The sequence below is a fragment of the Mauremys reevesii genome, linkage group 4 (genome assembly GCF_016161935.1).
Source record: "Mauremys reevesii isolate NIE-2019 linkage group 4, ASM1616193v1, whole genome shotgun sequence".
NCBI lineage: Eukaryota > Metazoa > Chordata > Testudines > Geoemydidae > Mauremys > Mauremys reevesii.
Genome location: NC_052626.1, coordinates 115,957,744 through 115,978,864, shown reverse-complemented (window position 1 = coordinate 115,978,864; position 21,121 = coordinate 115,957,744). Strand labels below are relative to the sequence as shown.

Below are 21,121 nucleotides of genomic sequence, written 5' to 3'. Positions count from 1 at the left end.
TCCACCCACTGGGAAGTCCCCCAAACTGAGGGTATCCTCAGATGGAGAGATACAGGCCACGTCTGCTCCCCTCATGACAGCGGTGTGGTCAAAAGGGAGTGGAGTAGGTCAGAGCATCTGGCTCACCACTGGCATCCATGCTTAGAGTCACCTGGCTTCCTGCCAAGATTTAGAATTTGGCATTTGTGCCATCAGCTTGTTGTTTCTCCTTCTACTCCTATTGCTGCTGGCCTGAGGCATATTCCAGGAGGAGACTCCCAAGTTTTAAAGTGACTATAGGTTTCTTACCTTTCTCTTTTCCTTCTCTGAGTTTAGCAGCAGAATCTCGGAGATTGATCTGAGTGAAAACATCTATGGTTACATCTAGTGCAGCCTCTCCACCATAGAATTTCATCAGGAGGTTCTTAGTATCTATCCTGTTGGCATTGTCCAGACAATCTCGAGGGATGTTACCTTTCCCCTTAAGGGCAGAGTGTGATAGTTTGTCTTTAAATCTTATGAAGTCTCCCTGAGTAAGGTTGTTGAGGGCATGTACAAGCAGGTCACTGATTCTGCTGCTTTGGTTTCCCATCACTGGATATCAGGAAATGAACTAAAATATAATGAAAAGTCCAGTTATTAATAAGTGATATAGTAGAGAAAACAAGTGCAATCTAGGGGCCAGAGTAGATCACCGGCGCACATAACTCCTGGGTGCTTTTCCTCATAAATGACTCACTGGACTTGGTCTCTCTGTGCCTCAGTCTCTCCATCTGTAGAATAGGGATAATCATAGTCCTCTAACTCACAGGGCTGTTGTGCTGCTTAGCCAGCATTGGTAAAGCCTGTTGAGGTTTTAGGATGAAAGGTGCTATAATAATAACAACAGTAATTATCACCCAAATGAATTTCAAAATGCAAGGTTGGGATGCCCTAAATTAATTACATTTCAGAAAATAACCACTCTGGAATCTGCACATCACAGCCCTGGGGAATCAGGCTCCATCTACTGAGACCCAGTGCTAGCTTGTGATGACCTCAGGAGGTTTTTCGCATAGCAGAGCACATCAGGTGAAAGGTAGCTGTGGTCATTTCTGACAGTGATCAGGCCCTATCCTGAACCTATAAACTAACTATTTCTGATCAAAATTAGCCCATCCCAAGAGAGTGACTTACTTACCATTCACCAGAAAGCCACTACAAACAACATCTGATGTCCCTAATTAGAGCTGATCCTCTTAATCTTCTTGATGCTCAACCACAGATGCACAGGGCAGCTAGAAAGAAGAACAGGAAATTTGCTCAAAGTTTATTTCCACAACAAAGAGAAACAAAAGCATCTCCAGTTAAAGCTAATCTTCAAAGCTTTTTGAATTTCTAGAACAATCCTCATAGGACAGTAAGAAAGGTTCTAAACCTTCCTGGTGATTTTTTAATAGATATAAAACCTTTTCTTGGTTTTTATTCCTTCTGGAAGTTTGTCTTTTAGCTACACCCCTTTGGCACAACTTTTTCGGTGATCTATTGACACCACAAACTCCATGGACTTGTTCATCTTTTTTCATCTCCCTCATATTCTGTGTTGGGAGAAAATAATGTAGTAGCTTTAACCAAGCAGGTAGCAAGTCTAATAAAAACAAACAACATATAAAAAGAGAATGATTGAGTATTTGCTCAATATTCAAATAGCCTTGATCTCAGCAGATGGTGGGGCTTAAGTTCCTCTCACTCGTGTTTTTCTGAGGTGGAACATTACCACTATTTTTAATTTTAAAACATCATGAGAAAGAGGGGTTTGGAAAAAAAATAAAGGAAGCAGAAGTGGACCTTCATGGGCCAGGAATATCATAAGCTGAAAAAGTGAACCTGAAACAGTTTTACAAGTCACATTCACAGTGACTCAGGAGGAAGTTGCTGCTTGATAAATGGAGGAAGGGAGGAGGCATTTCTGATGAACCCCTGTGAGATTCTTTATCACCGCTATCTTTCTGGGGCAATCCCCTTTATTCCCTTGAAGATCAAATAAGCAGCTGCACTTGGGGTGCAAAGCCCCCACCCCACTGGCTCACACCCCAATGCCTGGCACCATTCGAGGCTTTGTGTTCTTATTTTGAGAATTTATCGTGTTTGTTGTATTTGTTTGCAGCTCCTCGAAGCCCACGTCCCAATGGAAAAGTGGAAACGGAACATCAGCCATTCATTTTAGCAGAGAAATGAGAAAAATGGTGACAAGGGATCCGCTAGTCCCAATTCTTTTAAGAAGAAAATACAGAGGGTGGTTTCTGCCTGGTTTTATGACAAGGGACCAGATCCTCTGTAGACGCAGGTCAGCAGAGCTCTGTGGATGTCAATGAACCACCCTCATTGACACCAGCTGCAGATCTGGCCAAAGAACTGTTCATGTCTTGGAAAAGACCCAGGGTCTGGGAAGAATGCAACAAGGTGGCCCATATCATAGAATCATACAAATGTAGGCTGCAAAGGGATCTTGAGAGGTCATCTAGTCCTGCCCCCTGCACTGAGGCAGGACCAATAAACCTAGATCATCCCTGCAAACATTTGTCTGATCTGTTCTTCAAAGCCTCCAATGACAAGGATTCTACAACCCCCCCGGATGCCTATTCCAGAGTTTAACAACCTTTATAGTTAGAGAGTTTTTTCCCCAGTATCTAACCTAAATCTCCCTTGCTGCAGATTAAGCCCATTATTGCCTGTCCTACCTTCAGTGGACAGGGAGTACAATTGATCTCTGTCCTCTTTATAACAGCCTTAACAATTTGAAGATTGCTATCAGGTGCCACCCCTTCCCCCAGCCTCCTTTACTCAAGACCAAGACTAAGTCTACATTTAAAATGCTACAGTGGCACAGCTGTAGTGCTTCAGTTTAAACACTATCTACAACAGGGGTCGGCAACCTACGGCACGCATACCAAAGGTGGCACATGAGCCGATTTTTGATGGCACGCGGGGCAGGCTGAGCTGCTCAGCCCGATGCCGCTCTGGGGTTCCAGCCGCTGACCTCCTGCCAGCCAGTTATCAACTGATAACTCAGAAGCCTGTGTGCAGTTTAAAGTATCTAAATAGGTGCCACCAGACATTGGAAAACTCAGCAAGGAAAGCAAGGGCAAGGATCACACTAAACTAATAAGATCTGCATTTTAATTTAATTTTAAATAAAGCTTCTGAACCATTTTGAAAACCTTGTTTACTTTAATATAACAGTAGTTTGGTTATATATTATAGACTTATAGAGTGACCTTCTAAAAAACGTTCAAATGTATTACCAGCACGCGAAGCCTTAAATTAGAGCGTATACATGAAGACTCGGCACACCACTGCAGAAAGGTTGCCGACCCCTGATTTACAATGACCAGAGGAGTCTCCTGTCACTGTAGTAAATCCACCTCCCTGAGAGAGGATAGCTAGATCTATGGAAGAATTCTTTCATTGAGCTAGTGCTGGTCTACATCTGGGGTTTGGTCGTCTTAACTACATTGCTCAGGGGTGTGGATTTGTCACACCCCTACACAATGTAGCTGGGTCAACCTAATTTTTCAGCGTAGACCAGCCTGAAACATGCAGAGTTTTTTTAACCTTTCCTCATAAAAGGTTTAGAAAACCTGACCTATATCATTTTTGTAGCTCTCCTCTGGAATCTCTCCAGTTTATCCACATCTTTCCTAAAATGTGGTACCTGCAGCTGTTCACAGGACTTCATCTGAAGCCTCACCAGTGCCAAGTAGAGCAGAACAGTTACCTCCTCCATGGTTTGCATATGACATTCCTGTTAATACACCCCAGAAACATATTAGCCTTTTTCTCAGCTACATCACATTGTTGACTGATATTCAATTTGTGCTCCACTGTAACCCCCAAATCCAGCAGCATTACCACGTAGCCAGTCATTTCCCATTTTATAGCTGTGCATTTGATTTATCCTTCCTAAGCGTAGTACTTTGTGCTTCTCTTTACTGAATTTCATCTTGTTGATTTTAGATGAATTCTCCAAATTGGCAAGGTGATTTTGAATTCTAATCCAGTCCTCCAAAGTGCTCGCAACCCAGCCATGGTGTCATCCACAGATTTCATAAGGCATTTCATCCACTTTATTATGCAAGTCATTAATGAAAATATTAACGGTACTGGACCTAGGACTGACTCCTGTGATACGCCCACCCAGTTTGACAGCAAGCCATCGATAACTACTCTTTGAATATGGTCTTTCACCCACTATATATATGTCCCTAAATGAGTGGGGTCACAGGGGGGCCTAGATTTGCTTGCATCAGCCCTGAACACAGAGTGAATATCGTAAGTGTTGCCCTAGAGACATCCATCTGTTGAGGAAAGCAACATGGATGCTATGGTCCCTCTCTCAGCTTAGTGTCCTACTGCAGCCATTAGCCCAGACAAACTCCCCAGGACATCTACTTCAGAAACGACTCTTATACCTCAAAAAAAACCTATGTTAAAGAACATTCAGGTTGCAAAATCAAGCAACCAAAAATTAGGAAATGCCAGAACTAAGGCTGCTGTGCCACCTGAATCCTGCCCCCTTGGGCAAGTGCACCACGATACAGGCTTTAGGCTTTCCACGGGACCTGTGCCTCATGCAGTGAATGGGCAGCCAGTTAGTATTTCTTTTTATCCTCCTGAATCAACGTGTGGCCTCAGGCCTTATGCAACACCCCCCATTCAGAATTAATTTCTTTCTGGGTGTTTCTATGGTGCTCTCAACTTCGTATCTGAGGAATTAATCAACATGAATTAATTTATCTTTGCAACTTCCCTGTGCGGTGAGGGGTGGTTATTGTCCTCATTTTACAACTGGGGAACTGAAGCACAGGGAGATTAGACTGTCAGGAGGGTCCATTAATTTTGGTGGTTCATCTTGGGACACCGAGGGCCTGATTTTTCCAAAGTACAGAGCATTGTCCAGCACTTCATGCATTCAAAGTACAGCTCCAGTTGACTTCAGATGTAATTGTGAGTGCCGAGCACGTCTGTAAATCTGGTCCAGGTGCCTCATGCTGGACACCCAGAAAATGATGAACACACAATTTATGGCCAGCTGTGAGCACTTTGATTTAAAATGAATTGCTGGCCTCATGAAGGAATTCTGGCAGAGGCAGGGATATAATCTAGCTTTCCAGGACAATATGCAGCTGCCTTAACCATGACACCATCTTTTCTCTTCTTATAATAAACTGCCTCGTTCACAATACAAATTCCAGCTTCTGACACAAATGAGGTCAGGGTCCTACAGACAACAGCAGACACTGCTGCCATGTTTAGCCAGAGAAAATCTGATTATATTGGGAGAGAAATGTATTCCATTGAGGACCAAGCTTTGAAAGAAAGAAAGGCAATTTAAAGCACATTGGTCATATTTACTCTATTCTCTCATCAGAACAGTCAATTATTTAAGAACAGTACGATTTCAGACACTCTATTCTGCCCTGTCTACAACTGAATCTGCACTCAGTACTCAGGACGTGAAGGGTTTCTAGATACCTTTTACAAAAAAGGAAATTGTAATATCCTGTTTTTTTAAGGCTTTGAGGACGAGATTTTCAAAGTAATCAGTGATTTTTGAAAGCCTAAATTGGGACACATTGAAAGGTCCTGATTTTCAGAGGGTAGCACTTTCTGAAAATTAAGATCTTGTCAAATGTCTCAAATTGGGCACCCAAAATCACTATTGACTATGTAAGTATGTATCAACAGTGGAACAGTCATTGGGCCAGAGAGAGCAACTGTGGATGGCTTTGTGGTTAGGGCACCCAGCTAGGAGACTGGAGACCCCCAGTCCCAATCCCCCTGGTCAAATCACTCATTTATCCACAGTGGAACAGCTTCAAGAGGAGAGATAGAGAGAAAGCCCCCTCAGAATATCCCATAGCTCAGTAGTTAGAGTGTTCTCCTGGCAGATGGAACACACTGTTCAAATATTTACTCCCCCTCTCACAAAGAGGGTGGAAAGGAACCTGGGTCTCCCATATCCCAGATAAGTTCTCTAACCGCTACCCTAAAAGTTATAAGATAGACAGCACCACTTCCTCCTCTGGCTGTTTTACGTAGAGCAAGGCAGGAACCTAACTAACTCGCCCGGGAAACTGTACAGCCCCCAGATCTAACCCCAGCTTGGAGGCCCTATCCTTTCCAACCATAAACCTAACTCAGGGAGCCATACTGACTCCAGGCCTAACCCTAGACTGGGGAGCCCTACATTTTGTGTCCCTAACCCTAGCTCAGGGAGCCCAACCAGTCTGAGAACTAATCCTAGCCCAGAGAACCCTATACTTGGTAACCCTAAACCGGGGAACCCTACAAGCTCCAGGCCCAAGTCTGCCCCTAGGAGCCTTTCTAACCCAAACCTCAGCCCCCCTGTTATCCACTGAGGCCTAACCCTAGCCTGAGGAGCTCTACCAGCCACAGGAATAACCTTGGCCTAGTGAAACCTACCCTTTATAACTGTCTGAGACCTACCCCTTGTAACCCAACTCTAGCCTTGGGAACCCTATCAGCCCTGGCCCAGAGAGACCTACTCTTTCTAAGCCTAACACTAGCCCGGAGCCCAACCCTTAGTAATGCTAAACCTAGTCCGCAGAGACCTATTAGCCACAGGCCAAACCCTAGCACAGAGAGCCCTACCCTTAGTAGCCCTAATCGGGGGAGCACTGGCAATCCCAGGCCTAACCCTATCCTTAGAGGCCTACTGTTTGTAACCATAACCCTAGATTGACGATCCCTACTGGCCAAAGGCCTAAGGCTAGCCCAGAGATCTTTAACTTTAGTAACCTAACTCTACTCCAGGGAACCACTTAGTAACCCCAACTCTAATCTAGGGAGCCAGGTGCTTTTTAATCTTACCCTATCCAGAGGATCACTATGGGACCCAATCCCTAATCCATATAACCCTAACACAGACAGCCCTACTGACCACAGACCTAAACCAACCGTGGAGATGCCTACTGTTAGTAGTCCTAACCCTAGGCCAGGAAGCCCTACAGGCACCAGGCATAATCCTAGCCCAGGGATCCCTACTCTTAGTAGCCTGGAAAGCCCTACTGGGCCCATGCCTAAACTTAGCCTGGAGAGGCCTATTGTTATTTATCCTAATGCTATCCCAGGGAGCCCTACCCTTCATAACCCTAACACAGACCAAGGAGCCCTAACAGTCTAATGTGTTAGCTGACTCCAGGGACTCCTAGACTAGTTCATCCTAACTCTAAGACCAGGATTCCTACCAACACCAGGCCTAAACTGACTCCAAGGAACCTTACTTTTTGGTCACCCTAAGCCTAGCCTGGGAAGCCCTACTCACCACAGGCCTAAACCTAGCCTGGAGAGGCCTACACGTAGAAGCCTTAACCCTAGTCCATGCAGCCCTAGCTGTAGTAAATTTAGCCCTAGTCTGGGGATCCCTACTAGCTGCACTCCTAACTGTAGCCCAGGGACCTCCTCCCATGACAACCAGACCCCTAGCTTGGGGAGACCTACCAGCCCCAGGCCTAACCTGATCCAAGGGATCCCTACCCTTGGTAACTCTAACCATAGCCTGGGGAGCTCTACTGGACCCAGGCCCCAACCTAGTCCATAGAGGCCTACTGTTAAGGAACATTATCACCTTGTTCCAATGGTTACTCGCCTTCCCTGTTAGAAATGTGTGACTTCTCATTTAAATTTGTCTGGCTTTAACTTCCAGCCACTGGTTTTTGTTACACCTTCTGGAGCTCGTTTAGAGTCCTTTAATGCCTGTTATTTTCTCTCCATGAAGGTACTTTAAACACCATAATCAAGTCACCTCTTGATCTGTTCAATTAAGCAAAATATGCTGAACCCTCAAATCATTTTTATGGCTCTTCCTCTGACTCCTCTCCAAATTTTCAACATTCTCTTAAAAGTATGGACAGCAGAACTGTGCACAATATTCTAGTATCAGTCCCACCAGTACCACAAACAGAGGTAAAATCACCTCCCTGTTCAGACATCCAAGACTCACATTAGCCCTTTTTGCTACAGCACTGCCCTGGGAGGTCAAGTGGAGTTGCCTGTTCTCTATGATCCCTAAACCCTTCTCAGAGTCACTGCTTTCAGAATATAGACCCCCCACCCCCATTTTGTAGGCATGGCTGCACTCTTTGATCCACGATGTGTGAACTGGCATTTGGCTGTATTAAAAGGCCCTTTGCTTGAATGGACGTAGCTTATCAAGTAATCCAGATCGCTCTGTGTGACTGCCTTGTCATCATCATTATTCACCACTCCAATCTTTGGCCCATCTGCAAATTTTTTAATCAGCAGTGATTTTATATTCACTTCCAAAGTTATTGATGAAAATATTGAATGTCAGGCCTAGAATGGATCCCCACAAAACCCCATTAGAAATACCCCCAACATATCACCAACGTATCTCAGGACCAAGAGCTTTCCTAGGAGGAGAGTTACCTTCTGCCCCAGCTAAGCCTGCACAGGCATCTGCTAGCTGAGTTCCCACAGCCACATATACGCACACCATGAAGAGGGCTCTGTGGTGGGAGGCAGTAGCAGGGACAGTAAGTTTGTACTGATGGGTTACACTCCCAGACCAGGTGCTGTTTCAAACTGGAGCATTTTATCCAACTTTTTCCAGGCTCCAGCAAACAAATGAAGAACTTTCACAGGCTCCTCTGCTGGAGCATCTCCAAGGAGCATCAAATGCCACTGTGACCACATCCTGCTCATCCCAGCTGTGTCCTCCTGACCTCTCAGCATCATTCCAAACCTTAAAGACAGGGCGCTAGAAAATATAGCCCTGGCCTTCCAGCACTTTCCACCTAAAAGCCGGCTATGTTTACACTAGCATGTAGTTATTACAGCTGCTCAGCGCTGGGGTACTCCAACCCACTGAGGACCGGTTGCGTGCCAGGTGTACCACAAGTTGGAGGCAAGAACAGTAGGCACTTCAGCATCTGGGCCTTATAGGTGCTAGCCCCGGTGGGTCCCAATATCCAACTCAGACACACGGCTAAGCGAAGGGGTATTTTACGGGGCTGGCAAGAAAGGGAAAGGCTACAAATACCCTAGCTACAAAGGCTTGAATAGTTCAAAGTGAGCAATAGTAGTTCTTGTTTGGGTCCCTGGGACAGTCCACTTTAGATTTAGGGTTCTTCAGGCCTAGTGCCTGTGGAGCCCTCCCCACAGCAGCCCAGGCTCCATTCAAGCAAATAGGAACCTGCAGGTTTTCAGGCCAGGATCTCCCACTGGGACCCATCTGCCCTAGCTCCCTGCTCAGCCTCTCTGGTCTTCCCCATAAGTCCCACACAGATCTCATCTCAGCTACACGTGTGACAGTCACACCCTGCTTCACAGCAATGCCCTACGTTCTGCTGCAACACTCTGTACGCAGTTCCCTCTGGGTACTTCCTTGCAAGCCAGGAGGAAGGGGATGTGCAGGGGAAGATGGGAATCAGTCTCTTGTTTAGCAGACCCATCCCAGGCAGGCACATACATTCCAACTTCTGAGAGATGCTGATGTACAGAAGCTAAAGTATATTGAAACAGGAGGAGAATCAGCTCACCAGCCAAGAAGGGGGAGCTCGCCCTCTGTTTTTAGTTCCCTCCCATTCCCCCTTACTTTAAACCCAGTACATGCTGATTGAGTAGCCCTTGTGCAATGATTATGAGCGGACTGTGGACTAGCCCAGTCCATAGATTCAGGGGGCTGCACAGCAGCCTTGCACCTTGATTTTGGGGCTGGATTTCTCCTCCCAAATCTTGTCACTGAACTGATTAAATCAGTAACGGTCCATAATGATTTCTCTTCATGTGCGGATTTGAAATATAATCCAGACTTATGTTGTTATTCTTGCCCCAACTTCTGACACCAGTGTCCGAATTCAGACACCAGCATCATCTCTCTGCTAAAAGGTAGCAGATGTTCAGGATCTTGCAGGTCAGTTTCCAATAGAGAAGAAGACAGTGACACAAAATCTGGGTGCACTTTAAGTGTAACTTGTTTTATTTTCACATGCACACCAGTCCTGGCATGAGACGGTCACACAGAAGGTGGGGCAAACCCTTCTTCCAGGAATCTCAGCCCAGCACCAACACCCAGTTCCCAGAGAACAGACTTCAATCCAAGTCCATGGCAGAGAGCAAACTCTCAGGCTGACCACAGAGCTCCCTGTCTCCCAAAGTTGACTCCACACAGAAAATACTTGCATAACAAAGCAGACAAAATCAAGGCAAGAACCAACGGTTGGAAACTGAAGCCAGATACATTCAAGTTAGAAATAAGGCACAAGTGTCTAACAGCAAGGGTGATTAACCATTGGAACAAGCTACCAAATGAAGTGGTGGATTCTCCATCTCCTGCAGTCTTCAGATCAAGGCTGGATCTGTGCCCTACAGCAGGCTAGTGGCTCCTGTGGTTTCCTCAGCTGTTCCTGATGATGGAAGGGGCAGGAGGGGGGTGTGCCTCCCCATGGGACAGTTCTGATCTATAGTCCTTACCTTACACTCAGACTCACTCTTCATTTCTGTCACACACACACACACTCGCGCTCTCTCCTGTCTCATGCCCCACCCAAGCACCTCCTCAGTCTCCAATTCCCTCACACGCCGCTGCTGAAAGCAGACAGCAGGAAAGCAGAGGGAAGGGCAGACCAGTCCTCTCCTTTGTGGTTTAGACACTTAGGAAAGACTGCAATCCTGAGACCTCCTCTGCTCCCCTGCAGGAGGGACTCTAGAGACCCCAGCAGAGATGCACCTCCCCCCCCCCCCGCCCCTTTCTCGCAAGAGATGTCGCTGATCTTTACAAGACAAAAAAAAAACCTGCTCTGACATGATTTTCAGCCAAGTGAAATACTTTGCATGCTGAGCTCACCCTGCAGCACTGGCTCCGTTGGAATGATAATCAGCTTTTCTTCCTCTCAAAATGAGTGGGCAAATCCCCACAAGCTGATGAAATTCAAGAAGTTTCACTCTCTAAATGTAACCCCGGGCAGGACTTCCTTGCTTATTTCCTGTCCCTCTCTCTCAGCTCAGAACTAGCCTCCTTTCTCCTCCCCTTCCCTGTTTAAAGACACAGGACTGTTTTGTCCCTACAGTGCTAGAACAAACAGTGCAGCGAAAAGCCTTACCCTTAAAACAAACGCCTAGTAAACATCCAGCGAAAGAGAACATTAACAGTATAGAGGACCTAGATCTGCAGAGATCAGCAAGTTTTGCCTTGAACTGTAAACTGTTCTCATCTAATTTACTCCCATTTACCCACTGGAGATATTTAGGGCAAAATGTTCAGTGGTGGCAAGAATTAGGTACCGAAATAAAAGTGCCCAGGTTTGCAGAGTCGCTGAGCACTTACAAGTCACTTTGAAGTGAGTGGGAACCAGTATTCCCAACTCTAGAGATTGTAATCAGGGAGTCTCGTGGTATTTGGTGTTTTTCTTATACCCTCAGCTCCTGGAGTCCTGAAGTTACAGGAGAATCTCAGCTTCCATTTATAAACATGGTTTTAACCCTCCTGGTTGTGGAGAACAGTCTGAAAACGTGACCACAGTGAAGCCTAAAGCCTCAGAAAACAGAAGATGAAAAGAATCACAAATGTATTTCTTGTTTAAAATCTCATGATTTGGGGGGCCTGACTCCTGACTTTTTGAACATTTGTAGCTGACAGTACTGGGGAACAGCTTTTGAAAAGTCAGGCCACTTTTAATTAGGTGCCTAAATATGGATTTAGGTGCTGTCAGGGACTCGAACCCCGACAGCGAAGTTCGTTGTCTGACCGCAGAGAGACAGGCAACACCAGCAAGGTCCGATCAAAAGCTCTTTATTGACAAGTGCACGCGTCAATAAAGAACAGCTCGTATCCGAAGAGAACCAGCCCCCTCTTTTACAACTAAGTATAGGTTATATAGACAGTTCTGTCGCATCACAAATTATTCATTTCACACAACCCATATCCCACCCCTCTTTGGTTAGTAACAAACCCTAATAACAAAGCACATCTGTCTTTCTTTATAATGTAAGCAAGTCGTGATGCCCCAGCAACTTTCTTATCAGCATGGTTGCCAAGCACCAGAAACTGGAAGACAGGAGTTAAGAACGGACCTAAGACAGAAACAGGGAGTGAATACAGGGAGGCTGACTCCCTATCAGTTCTTCAAACACTGTTCATAACACAGCGCAGCTGGTACTATGCCAGGAATGCAATTCCCTCACTTATCTCACTTTTTCCCAGGGCTTTGTGAAACATGCTGCTTCTCAGTATTTTTCCACGCTGGGATTACCCAGAAACCTCTGTTAGCCTGACTTCAGGCAGGTTGGCATAACTGGTTTTGTGCTACATCTTTATTCAGGCCTAACAGTGCCTAACTTCTATTGGCCAAGTTTGAACATTTGGGGCTAACCTCTACAGACATCATGGGGCATCTGAGGAGTGGGGAAACACTGGAATAGTGCTTTGCCCAAACACTTTAAAGAAAAGGAAACAGCCTCATTTTAATACATACAGGCTCCCAAATGACTCTGCTATTGAGCTCCCTCACTATTGTAGGTAAAACCTACGTCTTTATCTTGGATTTTGTACAACAATTAAAATGTTCGGTTATTAATATTCATAAATTAACAAAATAACATAGCACCAAAAATCCACTATCAAGACTCCCTCAAAAGAGGCGATGACCCCCCTGCAGTCTGGTCAATGGGTCATATTTTGAGCACAGTTACTCCCAATTTATTTTAACCCCACTGATTTCAGTCATGCCAGATTTACACGGGTGGAATGGACAGCAGAGTTTTGCCCCACAAAACTGTGTTCTTACCTCCCTAATAAAAGTCGAAGGAAACAAAATGCAGCAATCATGGTACAACACAGAGCAAATGAACTTGCTTCCAATGCTGCAGCTGCCTTGATCAAACCCTTTGCAACCATCACAGTGCAGGGTGGGATCCACAGCAGGGCAGGGACTTCACAGAGGACTGTTCATGATGGTAATTGGCTTAAATTAGCTGTGAAGGAGATTGGCCACTGTTTAAACATCACCCACCCATTGGTGCGCAGTAGCCAGTTCTGCACTATGACATTCTGGGGTGCAATCCAGAGCAGTGAGGGGTTGTGTCACCTGCCCTCTAATTCTGGGTGCCTTAAATGCTCCGCTGCTGTGGCTCACAGCCCAGATACCATCAGTCAGACAAGCATGCAGTCCCCTGAGCGTCTAGGTAGCATGCAGCCCTGGGTGAGCACCCTGATCCTGACAGCCTGCCCACTCTCATCTCTATCACCTTATGCAGGGGTGACCCCAAGAACACTGCCAGTCCCGATTTCCCCCCAAACCATCTGCTGTGCAACGTCCAGCCCTTTCCTGGACCATTCAGAGGAACAACAAGGTTCATTTGCTCCTCTAGAGACAAAACACACAGCTTAGCATTTTAATTGGAGTTAGCATCCACTTCGGTTCAAACACAGCACTGGGATGGTTTACATTAGTTTAATAAACTGCTTTACTTTTAAAGTCACAGGTTAAGCGATGCCTAGTAGAAGGAATAAAGGTAGAAAGGGTTACAAACAAACAAAAGTGAAATACGCTTTCTAATGGCTACGGCTTAACTCAGCAAGCTACAGTCTTGGTTCAAGGCCGATTTCTTACCAATCTTTTCCTTTCCAGCCAACTCTCTCTCTCAGTCAAGACCTTCCTCAAGAAATATAAGGTGCAGTATCAGAGGGGTAGCCGTGTTCCCTTGTGTTCCTAGATGGAAGATCGTTGCCTAAGCAAGTTTCTCACCAATGTTCTGTTCCCAGAGACTTCAACCCCCTTGGCTGAAGGGGCCGACTTTCTCAGCTTGCAAAAGCTCTACTCCTTTGTGTCCGTCCAGTGATGGATAATGCAGGGGTTCTCTGCCCCAGCCTTTAGAATCCAGTAAAGCTTTGACAAGCCTCTCTCCCAGAGTTCACTGGCCTTGCTTCAAGAGGCAGCCAGTCTTCCTGGGGGTTCCCTCTCCAACCCCAAGATACAGTGGCTGGCACAGCTTCAGGAAGTGGCATGAATGGCCCGTCTGCTAGTAAGTATACTGGTGCAAGCCAGTTAAAAGGGCTGTTTGTTTAATAATTACGCCTATAAGTAATGAAGCAGCATGAGAGAGAAAAACAAAGGAAGAGGAGCGTGTTCTCACACATGGACTTGGGGCAAACACACTCTCTAAAGCTTATAAAGGTCATAGTTTGCCTTCAGATCCTAAACCACTTGTTAAATGCCCTGCAGGGTGTGTCTGTGAAAGACACTTAAGCTCTTTGCCCTCCATCATCTAACTCTGGCTCTAATTAGTGCCTGCAGTTGCCACAGAAGCATGTTCTACAGGGAACAACAACTAGCGACTACGTTGATTTTAAATCTTCCTGACAGCCTCTTGTTTTAGGTGTTACTTTGTGGAAAGCAAGAGTGAATCCTTCCGCCATTCATCAGCTGAAGGGGGGAATTCAGGCTTTTTTTTGTTTTTTGGTTTTTTTGGGGGGGGGAGGGGGAGGGGAAGAGAGGGATGATTACATGGCTAGTGAAAGAGCAGCCAGAATTGGGGGAGAGCTAGTTGAATGAGGACTATGGCTGTAGAAGGTTGTTGCTTCAGGTATCACTAGAGCAGTAGCTTCTGTTTGGGCACATGGGACTATAAGGCTTTTGAAAATGCCAAGACTCGGCCATAAACTTGACCCTCTCCCTGTCCTGCACCTTTGATCTCTGCTCCCAACTGGCCATTTAGGGTTCTTAGGAGTCACCTACACCATCTTGCTGACAAAAGCCAAGAGAAATTAAAAATCACTCTGATTTTGCCTGCACGAGCTTCTGAAGGTAGTGACCATAATGGATAAGAAAGAGGAACCATGAGAAAAAATAATAATAATAAAAAATAAGGTCTGAGGAACCATCCCTGAGGGCTCTCCTAGGCCTGGAGAATTCTTGTACATTAGTAGAAACTATGGCAAGAAATACAAACTCTAAAGGACGGCAGTATTTCTTGGTTCATGATCTTTATTGGACTCAGCAAAACTGACACAGAAATGTACATCCAGGACAAAAACACTGGAGATGTAATATGGAAAATGCCGGCTTAGTTGCTGTGGAATTGTGTAAAACTACAATATTATAAATACACAAACAACAGTGACTGAGCTGTTGTAACAGAGTGACAATTCCCCTCTGGATCCGAGGATGGTTCTTGAGTCTCCCCCCTGCACGTAGAGAGACTGAAAAGGGAGGTTATCAGATCTCCCATGATCCCACATCCCTCGCTTAGGCCCTGAACTGCATCCTCCCTCCCACTCCCTCCCCCCACAAACCAACTACCCCCTCCGAGGTCAGACCAAGCATGGAGCAAATCCAGCTCCTACTCCTGAGCCTCTCACCCTCAGGCAGGAGGGCTGGGCCTGACAATCTCTACTCAGCCCCCTACCACAGATGCTGAAATATGTTGCTGGGGTCCTCCTTAAAAGGGGCAGGGTTCCCCCTCCCCACAGCCTGCTTCCTCAGCTAGTGGCAGGGCAGCCAGGTCAGAGCCTTGCTGGTTCAGTGGCTCTCGCTCACCAGCCCTACCATATCTCTATGACCAGATCAGGTTTTGTGTCTTTCACAGCATCCAGCTCTGCCTGTGTTTCTTCAGTTACACTCTGATAGCCCAAGCTGTGGGGAAAACAGGGAAGGAAAAGGACGTGTTAATTCTCTCTGCAGACACAAAATTTGAGCCCACTGCCCCTATGAAGCACCATGAGCTGCACCCACAGGATCTGTGTCACTGTCACTGCCTGGCCTGTTGAGCTCACTGCCAGCAGATACCTTTTCTTTGGGGGAGGGGAGGAGGAGCACTGGTGCAGTCTGTAACCTGGCCTGCTCTCCCTACACCCCACTCACCCCGTGAGCTCTGAGCAGGGACAGCAATGTCCTTTCTGCATGTAAAGGGCTGGATTGTGCAGCACTTGTTCAGGGCGGTGAGCACTTACTGACACGGACAGTCCCATTGATCGCTGTGGGGCTACTCGGTGCTCACAGGGAGCAGGGGCTGCAAAATCCAGCTCACAGAATCTCTCCATGGAACCAGCCTGATCTCAGCTCTCATTGCTGCAGGGGCTTCTCACTCCCCCTCCCCACAGGCTTCAGTAACACTGTTCTTGAAGGGGGTGAGTTTGCAGCTGCTGTTGTGGGGCTGCAGATGGCTTTTCTAAGTGCTCTATCACCCGCATGCTTACTTGGATTGTCTTGAACATTACTGTGTGTCATGGGGATCCAGGGCAGGAAGGGGCCACAGGTTCAAATCTGGGGTCATCTGAGAAAGGAGTTCCTGACATATGGCCCCCCCGAAAAGTCATTGGATAGAAGAATCAGACATTTTTTAAACTTTTTTGCCCACACCAGTGGCTCAAACTATGGCTCTGACCCTCCCCAAATTTATAGCAATTTTCTCTCAGCTAATGCACCCCACCCGCTGCCCCTTTGGGAAGCAATATTTAGGAAGTTATTCAAGATAAAGTTTGGAATCCCAACATGGGTCAGCCCAAAGTGACTGTCCAAAGAGAGTGAAATACACCTGTGGCAAATGTAGGGCTCCACTGCTAATCAGAGGCTTTGCTGGCATCCTGCTGTGCAGTCACTGGTGGCTCAAGAAGACATGCTGTGGCTTTTGAATCAAAGTAGCACCCATGGCTGCGGTCTGCCCTGCCATTGGCAGCTTTCAGCCAACATGTGATGTGCATGTTATTCGTGTTCTACAGAGGTTTGTTTTGCCCAGAGATCAACATTTCTGGTGTAATAGCAATATTTTAAGTTGCTCTAAATTCCACATGCAGAATCCAACTGTATTGTAGGAGTATTGTTCAAGGAAAAATAGCATTAATTAACTAGAGGGAAGATGAAAGATTCTAGTATGCCTTTAGGGTGATGGAATCAGGACTCAAGCTCTTCCCCTCTTTCCTAAACAATGGGACTCGGTGTTATCAAAGAAAAGCAAGTTGTTGGGTCATTTTGTCAAGAGGTTCCTGATACGCAGCCCTGTAAACTGAGCTCATAACTCTTGTGCTGCAGAGCTCAGGAAAAATCTAAGGCTCTGGCCTTTCTGAAAATGATAGCATGGCCTGCCCCTGAGTTTAGCTATTGAACGAGACCAATGACCAGTTTAGAACTATTTCAAGGGTTACTGCACTACATAAGCATTAGTACTTTTGACTATAGACAGCAAGAGATGAAATGAGACGAGGATAGGGAGCTGAGACCAGGCATGCTCACTGCACAGGCCCACAAGAGCTGAAACCACAGGAGGGAGAATGAGAATGAGAATCCATCCACAGATGGATGGAGCAGTTCACACCTCTCATCCCTATTGTTTCATCTCCCTGGGCTGTTCTCATCCAGCTAAGAACACTCCATTGAGAAGAATGGGCCACTCACACCTCTTTGAAGGTATGTCTACACTACGGTTTTATTCCGATTTTACGGAAATCGATTTTTGGAAACAGATTGTATAAAGTCGAGTGCATGCGGCCACATTAAGCACATTAATTCGGCGGTGTGCGTCCATGTACCGAGGCTAGTGTCGACTTCTGGAGCGTTGCACTGTGGGTAGCTATCCCATAGCTATCCCATAGTTCCCTCAGTTTTCCCCGCCCATTGGAATTCTGGGTTGAGATCCCAATGCCTAATGGGGCCAAAAATTTGTCACAGGTGGTTATGGGTTAACATCATCAGTCAATCCTCCCTCAGTGAAAGCAACGGCAGACAATCATTTTGCATGCTTTTCCCTGGATTGCCCGGGCAGACGCCATAGCACGGCAACCATGGAGCCCGTTCAACCTTTTTTCACTCTCACCGTATGTCTGCTGGATGCTACTGACAGACGTGGTACTACAGCGCTACACAGCAGCATCTCCTTGCCTTTTCAAGTTAGCAAAGACAGTTACCAGCCCTACTGTACTGTCTGATGCTTTGCAAGTTGACAAAGACAGTTACCAGTTATACTGTACCATCTGCTCTGTCATGGGTACTCCTGGCCGGCCTCGGTGAGTTCAGTTGGGGACACCTGGACAAAAATGGGAATGACTCCCCAGGTCATTCTCTTCTTTAAGTTTTGTCTAATGGAGAGTCAGTCCTGCCTAGACTATCAGGCAAGCCTACTAGAGAACCAGAGAGGCAAACGGCCGCTCCGGGTCAGAGCCCCAGACATCCCGCAGAAAAGATAAGCTGCATGCTATTCTAGGGGATGCCCCTGCAACAACCCCACCCATTGCTTCCCTCCTCCCCCAACCCTCCTGGGCTACCATGGCAGTTATCCCCCCATTTGTGTGATGAAGTAATAAAGAATGCATGAATAAGAAACAACGCTGACTTTGATCTCTGCTTGCAGAGGCAATAAAGGGGGGAGGGGAGGGCGGTTGGCTTACAACGAAGTAGAATGAACCACCATTCTGCATTTGCTCAGCCTATAGCTGAAAATGGGAATCTGTGACAAGCACTAGGATAGAAGCACAGGCAGGATTGAATCTCCATGTGTGTGAGGGCCTTTGGTTGACACTGGGAAAATACAAAATGTCCCAGGATATGTATGCTGGGGGACAGTTCTAAACGACAGCTTAATTTTTTTATTTGCAGCAAAATGTAGAGGTCTAAGTATGTGATTGTGAGCCCTGGTAGCAAGGGGTAGGCGCGACCACATGGTGCTGCCGACTGGGAGAGCAGCCTGAGGCAGAAGCCTCCAGCTGCCATGATATTCCAGGCAAGAGTGAATCTCTATTAGACAAAACTTAAAGAAGAGAATGACCTGGAGTCATTCCCATTTTTTCCCAGGCGCCCCCGACCAACCTCACCGAGGCCGGCCAGGAGCACCCACGGGATGACGATGACAGATACCAGTCCTACTGCACCATCTGCCGTCCGCAAGGCAAGGCAAGGGGATGCTGCTGTGTAGCGCTGCAGCACTGCGTCTGCCAGCAGCATCCAGTAGACATACGGTGACATTGAAAAAAGGCGAGAAACTATTTTTTTCCCTTTGCTTTCATGAGGGGGTGGGGGGGGCTGATGACATATACCCTGACCCACCCCGACAATGCTTTTGACCCTTCAGGCTTTGGGAGCTCAGCCCAGAATTCAAATGGTTTTCGGAGAGTGCGGGAACTGTGGGATAGCTACAGTCGTCAGTCGCCCCTCCTTCTGTGAGCGTCCATTTGATTCTTTGGCTTTCTGGTACTCTTGTCTCAGCTCCTTAAGTTTCACTCAGCACTGTGTGGAGTCCCTGTTGTGGCCTCTGTCCATAATGGCCTTGGAGATTTTTTCAAATGTTTTGGCATTTCGTCTTTTGGAAGAGAGTTCTGATAGAACAGATTCATCTCCCCATAAAGAGATCAGATTCAGAATCTCCCGTACGGTCCATGCTGGAGCTCTTTTTTGATTCTGGGACTGCATGGTCACCTGTGCTGATCAGCACTCCACGCTGGGCAAACAGGAAATAAAATTCAAAAGTTCATGGGGCTTTTCCTGTCTACCTGGCCAGTGCATCTGAGTTCAGATTGCTGTCCAAAGCGGTCACAATGGTGCACTGTGGGATAGCTCCCGGAGGCCAATACCGTTGAATAGTGGCCACACTAACCCAAATTCAAAATGGCAATGGCGATTTCAGTGCTACTCCCCTTGTTGGGGAGGAGTACAGAATCGATTTTAAGGGCCCTTTATATCGAAGTAAAGGGCTTCCTTGTGTGGACGGGTGCAGGGTTAATTCGATTTAGCACTGCTAAATTTGACATAAACTCGTAGTGTAGACCGGGCCTCATGCTCCTATGCTGCAAATGAATGTTTAAAGCCCCTTTCCCCATACACTAGGCCCAGATTAGGGGTCTGGCCTACACAGCTCCACTCTCCTGCCCATTCCTGCCTCCAGCAACTGCTCCAGTACTGTACTGCCTCCAGTACATTCACTTCTCACAGACCCACCATCCCACCTCCCTATAGCCCCTTAACCCTTACATGGGGTTTGGAGCGGCAAGGAGTAGTGGGGAGCTTGGGTGGTGTGTAGGATAACCCTGGGGCACACGGTAACTCAGGCTGTGGCTGGCAGGGGCTGGGAGCAGCAGCACCAGTACACCAGAGGGGGTGGAGCAGTCTGAAAGCAGAAGGAGAGAGACAATTGCTAAGCCTGGGTGACACAGGAGGACAATGCAGAGGGACCCTACGGAGATCAGAGATAACAGGGCTGAGCTCAGGCCACTGACAGGCCCTTAATTATCTGCTATGAGAAGGATGGGCCAGAAAGGGCACCGGGGGCCAGGCCACAGCTGGCTCCCAATGACACATTTGCTGGCTGGGCTGTGTTATCAGTAGCTGGGGTGACGCTGCGGACTGGGCCTGAACTGACTGGTGAGGAGCAGGGGGGAAACACATTATGTTGATGTTATTTATTCACTTTTCTTGTTTGCAGCCAGTTTGGGAGAACAGGGTGGGTCAATTTTTAAAACAAATATTTAGGAAGTTTTAGCAGGTGTATGGAAATAGCAGAGAGAAAACAATTCCAACAGTGAGCTTTTGTTTCGAGAAATATACAGTAATATGCTCATCAGATCTCTCTATGTGACAGAGTGCTGCTCTGTTACAGAATGAGCATTCATTTTATTTTCTTTCCAGCCCTTCTGGGAGAGCAGGAGTGACAGCTGGAGTTGAGGGCAGCGTGTGCATGTGTGGGGTTGTTATTATTGCCTTAGCGAGTAAAGTCATTGTGCTTGTAACATCAAGATATGCTGCATTTCAGCGCTGCTAGAAACCACTAGACTCTGTCCTCAGCTGCACCAAGTTTATACTCAGCACCACTGAGGTGATTTGGAAGTGAAGAAATAGGCTCTAATTGACCTTTCCCCTACTCTGATGCTGGGACAGAATGAACTCTGGTTTAACTGAGAGACGTCTCAGGGCTACTCTAAAATTACCCCAGCTGCTGTGACTGCCTAAGATCTGCTGGAGCATGTTCTGCCCATCTTGCCCTTTACATAGGTCCTCCATGCCCCTGCAGACCCCTTCAGTTGAGGCAGGATTGGGTGGCACAGAGTTGGCTATATCTGCTTCGCACCACCAAAGGATTACCCTGTGTCAGCGGAGTCCGTGCCAATCCATGCTCTGCTTAACAAGTGTCGAGGGTT

At 46.8% G+C, this 21,121-nt stretch overlaps 2 protein-coding genes across 13 annotated transcripts in view; both read right to left on the bottom strand.

Annotated features, from left to right (window-relative positions):
• LOC120403842 (NACHT, LRR and PYD domains-containing protein 3-like) overlaps positions 1-13,632 on the bottom strand; it is a 109,363-nt gene extending 95,731 nt beyond the window's left edge. Inside the window, exons 1-3 of one of the 3 annotated variants that reach the window (XM_039535648.1) lie at positions 13,614-13,632; positions 1,160-1,256; positions 289-592 (exon numbers count right to left, since the gene is read on the bottom strand). In XM_039535648.1, the coding sequence (XP_039391582.1) occupies positions 289-571 (283 nt within the window). In that variant the 5' untranslated portion in view covers positions 572-592; positions 1,160-1,256; positions 13,614-13,632. Of the gene's footprint in view, positions 1-288; positions 593-1,159; positions 1,257-10,849; positions 11,054-13,613 lie in introns of those variants that run through there. The other 2 variants (XM_039535649.1, XM_039535647.1) reach the window with 2 other exon arrangements.
• A 1,675-nt stretch (positions 13,633-15,307) lies between these two features.
• LOC120403835 (NACHT, LRR and PYD domains-containing protein 3-like) overlaps positions 15,308-21,121 on the bottom strand; it is a 67,488-nt gene continuing 61,674 nt past the window's right edge. For all 10 annotated transcript variants that reach the window (XM_039535628.1, XM_039535630.1, XM_039535632.1 and 7 more), the window contains one exon: positions 15,308-15,635. In XM_039535628.1, the coding sequence (XP_039391562.1) occupies positions 15,545-15,635 (91 nt within the window). In that variant the 3' untranslated portion in view covers positions 15,308-15,544. The remainder of the gene's footprint in view (positions 15,636-21,121) is intronic.